Below are 16,896 nucleotides of genomic sequence, written 5' to 3'. Positions count from 1 at the left end.
CACCTCTGGTGAACCCAGAACTACTAAGTGAAGAGATAATGATGAGGAGGAAAGAGAAGACCAAATCAGGCGGAAGATAATCTGTGCATCTCACAAACACTGGCCTAATTACGTGCAACTTTAGACGGGGTACATACTGAGGATTTTTTTTTAAACTAGGATAATAATAATTAGCATCCATCCATATAGACTAACCTGGTGCCATCCCCAGCCCACATCTCCATGCTCTGCCCCAGGTGGCCGAGGCTGAGGTGGAGCGCATGGGGAGACTCTAGGAGGTTAGGTGGGCGTCTCGGTCACTCTGAGCTTATTCCTGGAAACAAAACTGTGCTCTCATATGAGCAGAGCATGTAAAATAGCCATGATTTTAGATTATAAAACATATTGTTTGCCAGGAGAAGGGTAGAACAAAAGGAATGGGATGGAGAAAAGAGGAGAGGAGGAATGAGTGGGGCAGTCTGCCTGCAGTGGGCAAGAAGACGTAAACAAACAAAAAATAAGATAATCCCCCTCTGGATTAGAAATCGTAAAATTTTCAGCACATAATCTTGTCAACTGGCACTCGTCTCAAAAGGACCCTACTGCGTTTAAATTAGTTAATGCTCTAAATGTTCAAAGTGCTTGACAATACAAATCCAATATACTTTGAGAGTAAATATAAAAATATAAATAAATTACTCATCCTCAAATTATAGATAGGGAAACACTTGTAGAGTTAAAAATGTGTTATTTTTAACACTAAGTGTTAACTCATATTCCAATCATGGAGGCCTAGATTGAAGTAAACACTTCCAACACTTAACACTGACAAAACGTCCTCTTATAAAACGATGCTTCAACCCTTAACACTTTCAGTGAGGCCCCCAAAGGATTCTGCTAGCTGTGGCTGGTAATGAGAAACAGACACTCAAACTCCATTGGGCAAAATGTGTCACAAAGAAACTATAAATAGCCGGAAACACAACCTTCCAAAGTGTCTGTTACCTTGTGTCACCCTCAGAGTGTTTAAAGATGCAAAGTCCCCTGTTTTAGGGATCTGCGTTGTTCTGGTACCGGTTTCCGACTGACATTTTCGCTTATAAATTAATCTGTGAACACCATAGATGGAAATGGCTTGCTTGAGCGTTAGCCCTGATTCTCATGGACCCAGGAGTATGTCTCTTCTGCCTTTGTGAAGCAGGATGGGAAATCTGACACCATTTGAAGCTGGGATGTCCCTCCTACCATTTCATTCACTCTTCCGACTGTTCATTAACTACTGTCTGAACCCTTCATCACAGCCACTAACATCGCAGCGCAGCAGGAGAGCGTGATTTCGTCGCTGTAACACATTCAGGGGTTAAAGTAAGGGGATACGGTTCGGTACGGCGACCTGGTAAAATAAATAGTGGGGATATGCTGTACCAGTAAAACGTGAGCCTGACACAATTAATACAACACCATTATTTAACATTATGGCATGTCAGCAGGGATCCTCAACTAGATTCAGTGAGCGTATGGTCAGGGTGCAGGAATATAATTACAAATCATTTGTAGACTGCAAGAATCACAAATAGATAAAATTTTTGACAAACACATGATCATTTCAAACTTTGCTTACATTTGTATATGATCATGTGTCTCCATTTAGAATGGGAATAATTGGGCACAGATTTGCTAAATTAAAATAACTGGTGTTTTTACAATCTTTTATGTCCAGCGAGGAAAATTTTAAAAAAAAATATATATATATATACACATCACTTTTTGTTCAGAAGACTTCGGGGGGGACAAATAAAACAGCCACAAGTTGGGTAACCCTGATGAATACTACAGCAAAGCCTGCAAAAATACTACAGTGAATACTATAGTATTTATACCATAGTATACTAAAGCATTTTTCCATGTGGGTATGTTATCAAAACAAGAACATAAGGCATAAAGGCTTCATAATTCATAAAGATCATGTTAACTGACTGATATTCTCTCAGATAACTCATGGTAACTCATATAACAGTAATCAGGGTTCAAATAATAAATACAAAACTATTGCCATGGTCGACAGTAGTTTTCTCCAGTGATGGGAGCATACCTGGCTCTGTGCAGTTCTTCGACTCGGTCTCGTTGTCGGGTTCATGTCCCATGAGCTTCCTTCCCCAATGTTCATGCTTCTCGTGTCCATTTGTTAATGTTATTCCGTACCCTGGAAGAAAAGGGGCATCCTTGCTCACAGAAAATCATAGCCATGTGACATAAAGAAGTTGAGTAACATCAGTGTTATTAAGTACATAATTAAAAAATACTTTAAGATACCCCAAAAAACTGCTTAAGTAGTATCTGTACTTTACTATTTATATATTTGACTAATTCTACTCCGCTACATTCCTAAATAACATGTTTTACTCCCATACATTTTCCTTCACACACAAGTCCTTTTAACATTTTGAATGCTCACGCAGGAGAGCAAAATGATTGTATTCACACACCGAGCAATATAACGCGTTGTCATCCCTACTGCCTCCAATCTGGCAAATTCATCACTAAACACAAATACTGCCTTTTTTGTAAATAATGTCAGAGAGTTCCCCTGGCTGTCCGAAAAAAAACAACGTGCCATCTGGTTTGCTTAATATAAAGAATTTGATGTATAGCATTTACTCTTTACACCACTGTACATTTCAAACCAGATACTTTTAAAATTTTACCAAAGTATTATTTTACTGGGTGACTCTGAATCATTTTCTATTAAGGCATCTTTACTTTTACTCAATGACAATTGAGTACTTTTTCTCACCACTGAGTAAAATTGATCGAGACATAACCAATGTATCTGTGAAAAAGGTGCTGAAAAATACAGATGCATTCATGGGGCGGCAGGGTAGCCTAGTGGTTAGAGCGTTGGACTAGTAACCGGAAGGTTGCAAATTCAAACCCCGAGCTGACAAGGTACAAATATGTTGTTCTGCCCCTGAACAGGCAGTTAACAAATTCTTATTTTCAATGACGGTGGGTTAACTGACTTGCCTAGTTAAATATAGGTAAAATAATAATAATCATGACAATGATTGTAATATTGATCATTTGAAACTAAATGGATATGCATGGGAATTCTACCAAACTAGATTGATAACTAAATGCATTGTAGGATGGAGTAGGCTTCAATACAAAAATCTCTGAAACTGGAAACACTTAGTGGGGCAAAAAGGTATTTAGTCAGCCACCAATTGTGCAAGTTCTCCCACTTAAAAAGATGAGAGGCCTGTAATTTTCATCATAGGTACACTTCAACTATGACAGACAAAATGAGAAGGAAAAAAATACAGAAAATCACATTGTAGGATTTTTTAAGAATTTATTTGCAAATTATAGTGGAAAATAAGTATTTGGTCAATAACAAAAGTTTATTTCAATACTTTGTTTTATACCCTTTGTTGGCAATGACAGAGGTGAAATGTTTTCTGTAAGTCTTCACAAGGTTTTCACACACTGTTGCTGGTATTTTGGCCCATTCCTCCATGCAGATCTCCTCTAGAGCAGTGATGTTTTGGGGCTGTCGTAGTTGAAGTGTACCTATGATGAAAATTACAGGCCTCTCTCATCTTTTTAAGTAGGAGAAATTGCACAATTGGTGGCTGACTAAATACTTTTTTGCCCCACTGTATATCCCTCACTATCTTTAAGCACCAGCTGTCAGAGCAGCTCACAGATTACTGCACCTGTACATAGCCCATCTATAATTTAGCCCAAACAACTACTGCTTCCCCTACTGTATTTATTTATTTAGCTCCTTTGCAACCATTTTCTATTTTGCACATTCTCCCACTGCAAATGTACCATTCCAGTGTTTTACTTGCTATATTGTATTTACTTTGCCACCATGGCCTTTTTTGTGCCTTTTACCTCCCTTCATTTGCTCACATCATATATATAGACTTATTTTTCTACTGTATGTTTGTTTTACTCCATGTGTAACTGTGTTGTATGTGTCTAACTGCTTTGCTTTATCTTGGCCAGGTCGCAATTGTAAATGAGAACTTGTTCTCAACTTGCCTACCTGGTTAAATAACGGTGACATAAGTAAATACAATGAATTTCCCCCCATCCTTTCAGGTTTGAATGTTAAGTGTTTCAAGTGGGATGAATACAAAATGAGAACTGTTTAATTCCCGATTACTGGATGCAAATCACCCATACACAGGGCCAACTTGCGACGCTTCTGGCTTTCCATCAGTCATTTCTCGAAGGTTTTCAATGAGATTGGAATGTGCAAAGAACCCAGATTTACAAACTGTCAGTGTTTGTAACCCCAGTTAGGTTATGGGCTCACTGATTTCAACCACCAACAGAAAAGGATTAGCGTCTTAACTGAATGACTGACTAACCTTTCCCTTAGGGTATTGATTTTTGGTCAAGTCACGGTCAAGAACTGAACAGACCATCCAGACTCAAGCTTTGAGTTAAAGACATTAAGATGTGTTACGACATCTGAATTCTATAAGAGATAGCAGCCTCGGGATGAAACCATGATAATTGTGAGGCAGAACAAGCTAGGTGCTTGAAAACCAAAACGAATTTGCTTCCTTGAAGCAGATGAAGACATTACCCTATGTCATTTTGACATGGGTAATTGGGTAATATTTGGTTGAGACGTTGATCAATGAGATGACAACCTATATTCACCCACTCAAAAATGTAGTTAAATCTCCAATGTGTTGTCACTATGCTTTCAACCATCTAAAAAGCACAACCAAATTCCAATGGAAAAACAAAAAAAAGTCTGATTTTTGGTGTAGTTGTCACCCAAATGTCTATCACTGCGTTTCAACCATTTAAAAGCACAGCAAAGTTCAAATGAGAATACAACGTCAGATATTTTGGTTGTTTATACAGATATCACAAGGCTTCATCTAATAAGAGAACCAAATGTGTATTTTTCTATCCTTTATTTAAACTAGGCACGTCAGTGAAGAACAAATTCTTAATTACAATGATGGCCTACCCCAGCCAAACCCTAACAACCCTGGGGCAATTGCGAGCTGCCCTGTGAGACTCCAAATTGTGACTGGTTGTGATACAGCCTGGAATCGAACCAGGATCTGTAGTGGTGCGTCTAGCACTGAGATGCACTGCCTCAGACCACTGCACCACTAGGAAGTTTAAAAAAGGCTATTTGTTGTGTTTCAAAAGTGATGTTGAATTGTGTTTGGTTGTCAACGCAACCAAATATCAACATTTGAAGGAGATGTATTTTCTGCTTGAATAGTTCTCTGTGACACTGATTTATTATGGCATTCATTCCAGTTTGACTACAAATTAATAAGTTATAGAGTAGGACCAAATCAAATCAAACTTTTAAATGCACTTTTAAAACAGAACTTTGATTTGATTTAGTCCTATTCTTTAACTTAGATTTTTGGTTGAGATGGAGATGTGAATCCAACATACACACGGGATACAAAACATTAAGAACACCTACTATTTCCATAACATAGACTGACCTGGTGAAAGCTTCGATCCCTTATTGATGTCACTTGTTAAATCCACGTCAAAACAGAGTAGATGAAGGGGAGGAGATAGTTTATTAAACCTTGAGACAATTGAGACATGGATTGTGTATCTGTGCCATTCAGAGGGTGAACGGGCAAGACAAAACATGGACGTGCTTTTGAACGGGGTATGGTAGAAAGTGCCACACGTTGCGGTTTGTGTCAAGAACTGCAACGCTGCTGGGTTTTTCACACTCAACAGTTTCCTGTGTGTATCAAGAATGGTCCACCATCCAAAGGACATCCAGCCAACTTGATGACTGTGGGAAGCATTGACGTCAACATGGGTCAGCATCCCTGTGGAGCACTTTCAACACCTTGTAGAGGCCATGCCCCGGCAAATTAAGCTTGTTCTGAGAGCAAAATGTTGACATTTTTTTGTGTTGACAACCAAACACAACTCAATAATATCATTAAATATCATCAAATTTGAAAATCAACCAGAGCTTGAAGCCCTAGGCCTATTGTATTGTCCATTTTTAGTTGATTTCTGGGTTGAATTCAAACAATTGCTGTTGATGACGTTTCAAATGCTACAGTATATAGGCCTAAATAGCATCATTGATGATTGATACAAGTGTGGACCAATTGAATTTGCTCTGTTAAACGTATTACCCTTGAGGATGACTTTGATAGTAGCAGTGAATCTATTTCGTTTTTAAGTGATGATCTCTCAATCACTCTCACAATAGCACATTGGTAATAGTCAGTAACAAATGTCATAGCCAAGCAGAACTGAGCTTGGATAAAACCTTGAATGGGAGACCAAAGGGTAGCTGTAGATCAGGTATAGGCAACTTTGATGGGAATGTAATTCTGTGCGTTTTGCTGCAATTTGACATATTTTGCAACAGTGCGAAGAGATAAAGTAGCAGTTTTACAGGTAATTCCCTGCAATTCTACACATTTTGCCATAGGGTGGAGACAAATGTTTGCAATTTTTTTACGTTTTTAACTTAGTAGGGAAAAAAACGAAATACATTGAAGTTTTTCAAAGGTGCATTCATTTGCTCAAGTTAATCATAATGCATTAGTGATTCATATTTACCTGCAACCTTCTGAAACGGAAAAGGAATGCCCCCATCGGTGTGTTGTGCGAGGTGTTTGCATGCGTATGTCTAGTCTTCACTTTGTGTAGCCGTTAGCGTCAATGCTAATGATAACTGTCTGCTGGTAGATGGAAAAGCTTTCCCAAAAACCTTCTCAATTAAATACTAACTACAAAGTAGCCCATGTCTATCTGGCAGAATGATATCATGAATATTTGCATCAGTCCAGTGGCCATTTGTTTTGCAAACTCTGCAATCACATGAGCGCTACAGAAACACTAGTCTCTGGCTAGTGCTCACGTACATTAAATGGTAACTACACTCAAAATTCAACGTGTATTTTTTTCCCCAGACCTCAAAGGTGGTCTCCTGATCTGGTTTAAGCATTGTTGTGGACCTAGAACATCCAATTGTTTTGCTGACAAAAGCTGACAATACTAGGAAAACTGAAACCAGGGAAAAACAAAACAGAATTTTGGAAAAAGATTCACAGAATCAGGAAAGAAATTGAACAGATTTTATAGGGCTCTATTAGGACTACAGAGAGAGAGAGCGAAACAGGCATAATCCTGCAATTCAGTCCAATTAGCTGGCGAGTGAGATGAACCAATGACACCCATCAATCTCTGCCAACTTCCTGTGCCACGAACAGCTCCCACACAAACACGGCTCCTCTCTGCCTTCCTGCCCTGACACTGCTGAGACATCCCAGTGCCATCTCCCTCACCATCACCCTACAACACACACACACACCTGTCAGACCAGGCCCTAGCTCTGTAACCACCTGGCGTACTCTCAAAAGTACTCGACCTTCCCCATCTCCATTATGGAGACATACCCTGCTCCAACCAAAATGGGTGACAGAGAGACATAACCCTTAAGTAATCCATCACTCAATTCCCATCCATCTGGCCATATTCTGTTGGCACTACATTTGTCACAGACAAACAACCCCAGAGTACTCCCATCCATAAAAACAGGAGTCAGAAAAGAGACATGGGCATATTATGACATTACGAATGCCTGGTTCCTATTCTTATGGTGATTTGGGATTGAGAGCAATATGGGGAGCAGTCAGATGCGTTCAGAGGGGATTAGGGAGGGGGGAGAATTACAGAGATAATGGAGGGGAGGTGAGAGGTTACACCTGTATTTCTCTCTGATCAAACACCTGCCTCCAACATCTGCCTCGCCTCACAAAAAGGTGATGTCAAACATGAGACGTGTTCAATCGTGGTAGGCATTCACACAGCATGCTCTCTTATCAAATACCCTCTTATGGTGACAATCACGGCACACGGTGCACAGGTCATTCAACCTTGATTAAATGCAAAAAAAGGCAAGCCATTACTGACCATAAAGCTTTAACTTTGGTCCCCTTAGAGCCCGCCTTTTGGGAATAAGAGATTTGCGGCAAGCTTGTCTGTATATCACTCCAGAATAATCTTTTAAGCCTCTTGTTGTTTTTAATGTAATTAATAAAAACTCCAACATATCAGTGCGGTCGGACATAGGCCTAGAGTACATAACATAATGAGGCGATTTATGGTGGGTTTCTGCGCTCAGGGGCCTGAGTGGATGCAGATGGGCATGTTCCACTACTGGGTTGGAGAGGTGGAGGGTCACGGCAGAGAGGAAGAAGCGAAGGGAGAGGTTTCTCCGACCCAAAATCTGTCGACAAAAAATAAGCGCACAAAGTAAGGAATTTTTTAATGGAGGTCAATGAGAGTGTTGAATTTGGTCAGCAAAATATGTCATTACTAATTTACTAGGTGAGGCTTATTTGATCGAATAGAAGTTTCAAAATTGTTAGGACTGTTGTCGCATTCAAAATAACTAGGAACTACAGTAGGAACTCTGAACTAGAAAATCTCCGACATCCGACATCAGTGCGTTCAAGACAACTGGGAACTGTCTTTCAACTCGGAATTCCAAGTCAGAAACTCGGGCATCTTTTTAGAGCTCCGATTTCCGACATGAAGATCACTGACGTCATGATTTAACCTAGGTTTTTGTTGTTGTTGTTCCGAGGTGTCTTGAAAGCACCATAAGGCCCATGTGGTGTTATTGTGAAGGGTAATGTCACTCTACAGGACTCCAAATGCTACCAATTAACCTAGGCCACACCCCTTCCGACCAAACCTGTTCCCACTCTCTTAATCACCTGTCCTCTACATGTTTCACTCTCCAGTTCCCTTTGTAAGCCGCATGCTTTAGTTTGCCCTATCCTTCCCCCGGCCATGACTGATAAAGTGCATTTTCATTTACAGTACCAGTGAATAGTTTGAACACACCTACTCATTCTATTGGTTTTCTTAATTTGTACTATTTTCTACATTGTGAAGAAAATAGTGACGACATCACAACTATGAAATAACACATGTGGAATCATGTAGTAACCAAAGAAAAGTGTTAAACAAACCAAAATATATTTTATATTTGAGATTCTTCAAAATTAGCAACCGTTGCCTTGATGACAGCTTTGCACAGTCTTGGCATTCTCTCAACCATCTTCATGAGGCCTCCACAGTCACCCGACCTCAACCCAAGTGAGATAGTTTGGGATGAGTTGGACCGCAGAGTGAAGGAAAAGCAGCCAACAAGTGCTCAGCATATGTGGGAACTCCTTCAAGACTGTTGGAAAAGCATTCCTCATGAAGCTGGTTGAGAGAATGCCAAGAATGTGCAAAGCTGTCATCAAGGGGGTTACTATATGATTCCATTAATGTTATTTCATAGTTTTGATTTCTTCACTATTATTCTACAATGTCTAAAATAGTTTAAAAAATAAAGAAAAACCATGGAATGAGTAGGTGTGTCCAAACTTTTGACTGGTACTGTATATATTTATTCTCTGAGAAAAGTGTTGAATACAATGCATGTTATGCTGTTGAAACTGGTCATATCACTTATATCCATGCGAATGCTCATTTGTTACGTTTATCCTGCCAGTCTCCTAGGTTATATGTTAAGCCTATTCCCCATAATCCCGTGGCATCTACTTTGTCATGTCTGCACCTTTTATATTGTGTTCTTAATGTTCCCCTTTTGTATCTCTATTCCAGACCCTCACATCCTAACTTTTCTCCAAGGCCTCACAAGACAATCCCTAACACATTATTCCTATCCAACCTAGAGGCCTTACAATCCCAACACTTAACCTCCATCCAAACCCCCCCCATGTGCCTCTGTTCAACTGTGTATACTAATTACCCTTAAAACTGCATTTCTCGTCTCTCTCTCCTTTATTGCATTCCGACCGATGTGCCAAGGTGACTGCAGAAATCCTAAACCAGACAGTCCTTCAAAAAAAACTTCCAGTCCTTTGTATAAGTTGTGCTCTCAGAGCTTAGTGTCAATCCTAAACACTACAGCCCATAGAAAGAATGACTGACATCCATTGGTCATTTGTAATTGATCTAGGGTGAAATCTCTATTGCTGTCATAACAAAATGTCAGTGACACAGCTTATCAGTCACATGTTCTGTTCAAAAGCAAACGGACAGGGCTACTTGTCTGATTACATATTCCTAATGTGTTGGCAACTCATTCTGAATGTTCACACGTGCCCGAGGTGATTTATGACAGGTGCGTGGGGACCCATAACCTTTGGTGTTTGGGCATGTCACACACATGGTCAGCCATCCAACTTAAAGAGCGACTGAACACACCGAATTTCAGTCTTGGTTTGATGTGGCAGTTAAAGGTTTGTCTCTCATGAGACACCATATGAAAAAAACAGTGTAATTTCCCCAAAACAGTCCATGAATATAGGATAACTCCAGAAATGGAGGTTTTTGCTGAAATGTAATTTGCACAATTTTACATGAAGGTGTTTGGTGCAGTATTTCCCAAGTTAAATGCATGATGTGTTTATGTATCTGCTGTGCTGATGGGCAGGTCTGCCTCACACTGTTCTGCAGTAGGATTGGATAGAGTCCAATCATTTCAGCTGTGTATCCTGTGAGTGGGCAAATGAGCTATGTCCAACTAAACCAACCCCTCAAGTCAAGTCATGACTAACTCACTAAACTCTTTTGGACAAGACTGACTTTCTGAACAAAATTATCCTATTTACACGAGAATAAATGTTTCTAATAATCAATGCCACAGGCTAAATTGCCACGGTGTACAGCCTACCATATAGCCCAGGAATGGGCAACTCAGTCGGGGTCTAAACTTACTATTGAGTTAGAGTTAGTAGAATACACAAGGTGCACGTTTTGAAATGTGGTTGTGCATCAGCAGATTCTCTTATTTCACTCACTCAAATAGTTAATGTCAGCTAACATTTTTTAGATAGTTGGCTAGAGTAATTTAACAATCTAAACATGCAGTAATCACATCCAAATTAACGACCAGGCATGAAGGGCAAGAGCCCGGAGGCCCAGACCCCCATAGATTTTGTTAGTCACTCGCTCAGATAACTTTAACTTGACATAAGTCATGGCAAAATATGTAGAATTTCAGGAAATTTTATAAAATTGCTAAATGTTCTCGAGAGCCCCATGGCAAAAATATATACAATTGCTGTAAAGGAGGGCCCAAAAGGCTAGAGCCGGCCCTGTCCAGTGTGCAATGATGTGTGAAGCCCAGGGCGAGACACGATGATGCCAGCATTACCACAGCCTACGCTCATTCTCTCTCTTAAACGCTGAGCGACTGATGCGCCAGGTTGGGTGCTCTCGTTTTGCCACAGGGTGACAACGCTCAAACCAAATGTTACCAACACACACAATAACATATTGTTGAGGTTCTATGACAGCCTACATCCGAGGTGATGTATATGGTTGTCGAGGTGTAAACCACCTTGCACGCTTCTTAACGTGTTGCAGCCGCGCACACTGCGGCATACGGAAAGACCAACGCATAATCGTACACGATGAAGAAAAATTATAGTGACCCATATCACAGAGGTATCCTCACAATTAATATGAGTGTTGTCATGAGAGCGTTGGGTCATAATGCCGAGGCAAACAGCCACTGCGTCGACATTGAGACTAAATGCAGAGTTTTTCAAAACCTCTCGACATTGTTATAAACCATCTCTTCACTAAGCATTTTGCACTGAATAATTATGAGCAATAACCATGCACTTTATCAGTGGTTCCAATTTTATCTCAACATGGTTTGATGCAGATGAATATCTAAAAATGCTGGAGGGGGCACCATAAATGATTCTGACAATGCTTTGCTTGCATGTCCTTGAAAATGTATTTTTATAAGCGTGGTGAAAGACAATTCTCGGTATATAACTAATGGCTAGCTGGCTAGAGGGTGCACTATTACAACGCAGAATTCTCAGCTGTCCTCCCTGCCCCGCGTTTCTCAGCAGTTTCCCCGACTCACACTCACCTGTCTTTGTCAGCAATACTGACATGCTCCATGCCATGCAGAGGACACTGCAGAGAAAACACACTTGCACGAAAAGCATCTCTCTCCTCCTGCGAACTTTGAAAATCTTTGTGATTATGGTCTTTTTCGAGACGCTCTTGTTCTCGTCCCGGTCCATGGCAGCAGCACGGCCAAACGGGGACTTAATGTCCTTGCCTCACTGCGGACGGGAGATACGGAAGGAATTGCCCGTTTTCGCGGCTTCACACAGAACAGGCTCGGGACGCGGTCCTCATTTCAAGTGGCCGGGGCGCAGATGCGAAGTAGTGGGGCGGTCAGTTTGGATGAGCTACCTAGACAATGTTGTTCAGCTGTTGGATTGCTAGAACAGCGCGTGAAAATTCCGTGCCTACACAACAGGCAATGAATGACAAGGCGGCCAATTCCGAAGGACTCCAATCAATTCAGCATGTATCTCGCAAACCCCAGATTCTGACCTTTACGTTTAAGCAAATAAGCTACCATGGCATTTGAAATTAATTGGGGGCTATTCCGGGTTGCCTTCAAAGTAGCCTTCAATGTTCTACTGAATGTACATTTAAAGCATCCTCTTCAGTTAAATGATTCAACAACATATGGCCGCAGAACTGTGCGCACCCGACTGGTTCCAATTAATACACGGCGGAAGAGCGCAATCGGATTTCATCAAGGTTAGACTAATTGTTACATTCGGGTAGCAGTCATGTCACATCGTTCGAAAACCTCCCCTTAAATTCGTAGAGCAGAATAATAAGCGTGCGGATGATGGGACTATCGTCAACTCCGTCGCTCCAGGTGCAGTTTTCCTTTAAGCTACAGTCTACGGTCCATTTAAAACACCTCGCCGGATTCCTCCAACTGCAACTTTTCCGAGGGTGTCATGTGCAGCCACGTGATAGTTTGCGGCAATGGATAATATTATTGTCTTTTGCTCGGTTACAACTGAACTGAAAACACTGGACTATCGACCTTGAAATCCTGACAGCAGCTCATCGACCACTCCGAAATAAAACTTGTTTCTTTTACCAAAAAAAACACATTTACAATGAATCATTGCATGCGTATCATCGTATTTGCGTAGTGGAATTGAGCCGTAGCAGTGCTTACAGAAGTTGCGCATCTTTAGTAGCCTAGGTCCAGGAAAGAAATGGCTTTTTTCAATGAACACATTTCATGCACTTCTATGTAAATTTGCATGACTGGAGACTTTGGCATAATGTTTTTAATAGCCTACTGCACAAATGATTGTAATGACAGGCTAATTTGACAAACTGAGATCAAACAAAACAACCTCATCTTGAATCCATCAACAGCCTACTGTAGGCCTAGGTGTGTGTTGACAATTATTGTACAATATGAGGAAGAATGTATCATCCCAAAAAAGCTTTCCAGTTTCACTGACTCGCCCAATGATGTGCTGCTCACTGGCCTTACCGATGTGCTTGTGCCAAAATACTCTCACTTGAACAATGTTCGCTCAATAGGCCTATTTGGATGTTGAAAAAATAATTTGGTAGCTTACAGCAGACAGATTCACATTTTATTTTCAGCAGGAGTCATTTCCTTTCCAACCTGTGTTTTCCCTTCATTGTATTTGAAATATTACGAAAGGCCTGTTTTGTCAGAATGCTGTTCACTGACAGATTTAAGGTGCAATCCCGACTGCAGGATATGCCTTGTTATTGGGAGACAGACAATCCACAGCTAGGCTATTTTTAAAAGAAGCTATTGATCCTCTGTGGCTAAATTATAGCCCTACATATGGTGTAGTAGGTTATTCAGAATTATTACATTTCTTTCAGACTGCAGTTATTCTATAATTTTGACACATTTATTTCAATTTATCAGGGGTGCTGCAGCACCTCCAGCCCCTTTCCCCCGCTATGATTCTATAAGGAAATCAATTATGAAGCGCTGCTGCGCATAGGCTATCAGCCAACCAGACCGAATGATGTAAATCGAATGTTAATCATATCTTATGCTGCTGTGGCAGTACTGTTTATATTTAAACTAGATAGCTTGCAACACACACACACACGAACGGTGACCCGCGTCACAATGCATGTTTGGATACCAGGCTGCAATTCAGAGCAGACCAACGGACGGGATAGGGGTAGACTTTGGTGCAGTGAGTTCAGAACAACGGAACAAACAAATGTATACCAAAAATATATAATTATATCACTACCCAAAAGGGCACTTGGCGAGTGGGAGAGCGAACGGGGAAGGTGCCTGCCCGATTACATAGTGCTGAATTGGAAAAACCCAATCTAATTTCTGTCTGCATCTATCCTGAGCAGCATCCACACTTTACTAACTGACTGACCCTGGCCACTGGGCTATTCACAGTTTGATATACTAAACTCAGCAAAAAAAAAGAAACGTCGCCTTTTCAGGACCCTCTATTTAAAAGATAATTGGTAAAAATCAAAATAACTTCACAGATCTTCATTGTAAACAACGTCACCTATGGGCACAAACCCACCGTCGCTGTACCAGACAGGACTGGCAAAAAGTGCTCTTCACTGACGAGTCGCGGTTGTCTCACCAGGGGTGATGGTCAGATTCGCGCTTATCGTCAAAGGAATGCGCGTTACACCGAGGCCTGTACTCTGGAGTGGGTGTAATGAATTTCCTCCTCTTCTTCCGAAGAGGAGAGGCGAAACGGATCAGAGGACCAATACGCGGCGTGATAATTGTCCATGGTTCTTTTTAATGCGTTAAGGTACACATGAACAACTGACTACAAAAAAACAAGAAATGTGAAAACTCAAAACAGTCCTATCTGGTGCAAAGACAGAGACAGGAACAATCACCCACAAACACACAGTGAAACCCAGGCTACCTAAGTATGATTCTCAATCAGAGACAACTAATGACACCTGCCTCTGATTGAGAACCATACTAGGCCGAAACATAGAAATACCCAAATCATAGAAAAACACACATAGACTGCCCACCCAACTCACGCCCTGACCATACTAACTAAATACAAAACACAGGAAATAAAGGTCAGAACGTGACAGTGGGGTCGATTTGGAGGTGGAGAGGGGCGGTGTGTCACACACAATCCTGACCCCCGGGGCCAGGACTGAGCAGCTAGGAGTTGCCTAAATAGGTATCTCCCCTGACGTGGGCATGTTTAAAATAGAGACTGCTGCTGATGTACAGTATTCCATATGAAGGCAAAACATAAAGTGTGCCGAACCTGGAATATTACATTTTGGCATTTCTCTTACATTTCAAAGATGATTTAAAAAAAAAACATGTTTTTTACTTTGTATTATCTTTTACCAGATCTAATGTGTTATATTCTCCTACATTCATTTCACATTTCCACCATCTTCAAAGTGTTTCCCTTCAAATGGTATCAAGAATATGCATATCCTTGCTTCAGGTCCTGAGGTCATTTTAGGCGCAAATTGGGGGGAAAAAAGGGTCCAACAACTCTTACACATAAAGTCCAAAGACTTTTGTATTGTCTTTAAGACATCCTCTATATAACATTTCAGCCAGACCGCTCAGGCAACCTGACCCGCCTACACGCCTGACCCCCTGCATGTCTAGTCAGTAACTGAACTCTCCCCTCCCTAACACTTCCTTTCTTTTTTATGTCTCAATGGGAAGGTTTGGAAAACAAAAGTTTAATGAAAACACATACACCTTCATATTAACACACAGAAACAGTTCACCCTCCATAGAATTCATATCATAGGCCTAATAGTACTGTAGAGTTCTTTTGACTTGCACACAATATACAGTGGGGAGAACAAGTATTTGAAACACTGCCAATTTTGCAGGTTTTCCTACTTACAAAGCATGTAGAGGTCTGTAATTCTTATCATAGGTACACTTAAACTGTGAGAGACGGAATCTAAAACAAAAATCCAGAAAATCACAATGTATGATTTTAAGTAATTCATTTGCAATTTATTGCATGACATAAGTATTTCATACATCAGAAAAACAGAACTTATTTGGTATAGAAACCTTGTTTGCAATTACAGAGATCATACGTTTCCTGTAGTTCTTGACCAGGTTTACACACTGCAGCAGGGATTTTGGTCCACTCCTCCATACAGACATTCTCCAGATCCTTCCTTGGGCAATATGGACTTTCAGCTCCCTCCAAAGATTTTATATTGGATTCAGGTCTAGAGACTGGCTAGGCCACTCCAGGACCTTTAGATGCTTCTTATGGAGCCACTCCTTAGTCGCCCTGGCTGTGTGTTTCAGGTCGTTGTCATGCTGGAAAACCCAGCCACGACCCATCTTCAATGCTCTTACTGAGGGAAGGAGGTTGTTGGCCAAGATCTCGCGATACATGGCCCCATCCATCCTCCCCTCCATACGGTGCAGTCGTCCTGTCCCCTTTGCAGAAAAACATCCCCAAAGAATGATGTTTCCACCTCCATGCTTCACAGTTGGGATGGTGTTCCTGGGGTTGTACTCATCCTTCTTCTTCCTCCAAACACGGCAAGTGGAGTTTATACCAAAAGCTTGATTTTTGTCTCATCAGACCACAGGACCTTCTCCCATTCCTCCTCTGGATCATCCAGATGGTCATTGGCAAACTTCAGACGGGCCTGGACATGTGCTGGCTTGAGCAGGGGGACCTTGCATGCACTGCAGGATTTTAATCCATGACGGCGTAGTGTGTTACTAATGGTTTTCTTTGAGACTGTGGTCCCAGCACTCTTCAAGTCATTGACCAGGTCCTGCCGTGTAGTTCTGGGCTGATCCCTCACCTTCCTCATGATCATTGATGCCCCACGAGGTGAGATCTTGCATGGAGCCCCAGACCGAGGGTGATTGACCGTCATCTTGAACTTCGTCCATTTTCGAATAATTGCGCCAACAGTTGTTGCCTTCTCACCAAGCTGCTTGCCTATTGTCCTGTAGCCCATCCCAGCCGTGTGCAGGTCTACAAATTTATCCCTGATGTCCTT

General features: G+C 41.2%; 1 protein-coding gene across 2 annotated transcripts in view; it reads right to left on the bottom strand.

Moving 5' to 3' along the window:
* LOC118398505 (sodium/potassium/calcium exchanger 4) overlaps positions 1 to 13,011 on the bottom strand; it is a 71,491-nt gene extending 58,480 nt beyond the window's left edge. The window contains exons 1-2 of one of the 2 annotated variants that reach the window (XM_052470804.1): positions 11,930 to 13,011; positions 2,072 to 2,182 (exon numbers count right to left, since the gene is read on the bottom strand). In XM_052470804.1, coding sequence (XP_052326764.1) covers positions 2,072 to 2,182; positions 11,930 to 12,086 — 268 coding nt within the window. In that variant the 5' untranslated portion in view covers positions 12,087 to 13,011. The remainder of the gene's footprint in view (positions 1 to 2,071; positions 2,183 to 11,929) is intronic. The other variant, XM_035793893.2, reaches the window with a different exon arrangement.
* Between the last annotated feature and the right edge of the window lie 3,885 nt (positions 13,012 to 16,896).

Source organism: Oncorhynchus keta, chromosome 19, assembly GCF_023373465.1.
Source record: "Oncorhynchus keta strain PuntledgeMale-10-30-2019 chromosome 19, Oket_V2, whole genome shotgun sequence".
In the NCBI taxonomy this organism is placed as follows: Eukaryota; Metazoa; Chordata; class Actinopteri; order Salmoniformes; family Salmonidae; genus Oncorhynchus; species Oncorhynchus keta.
This window is presented reverse-complemented; position numbering and strand designations above follow the sequence as displayed.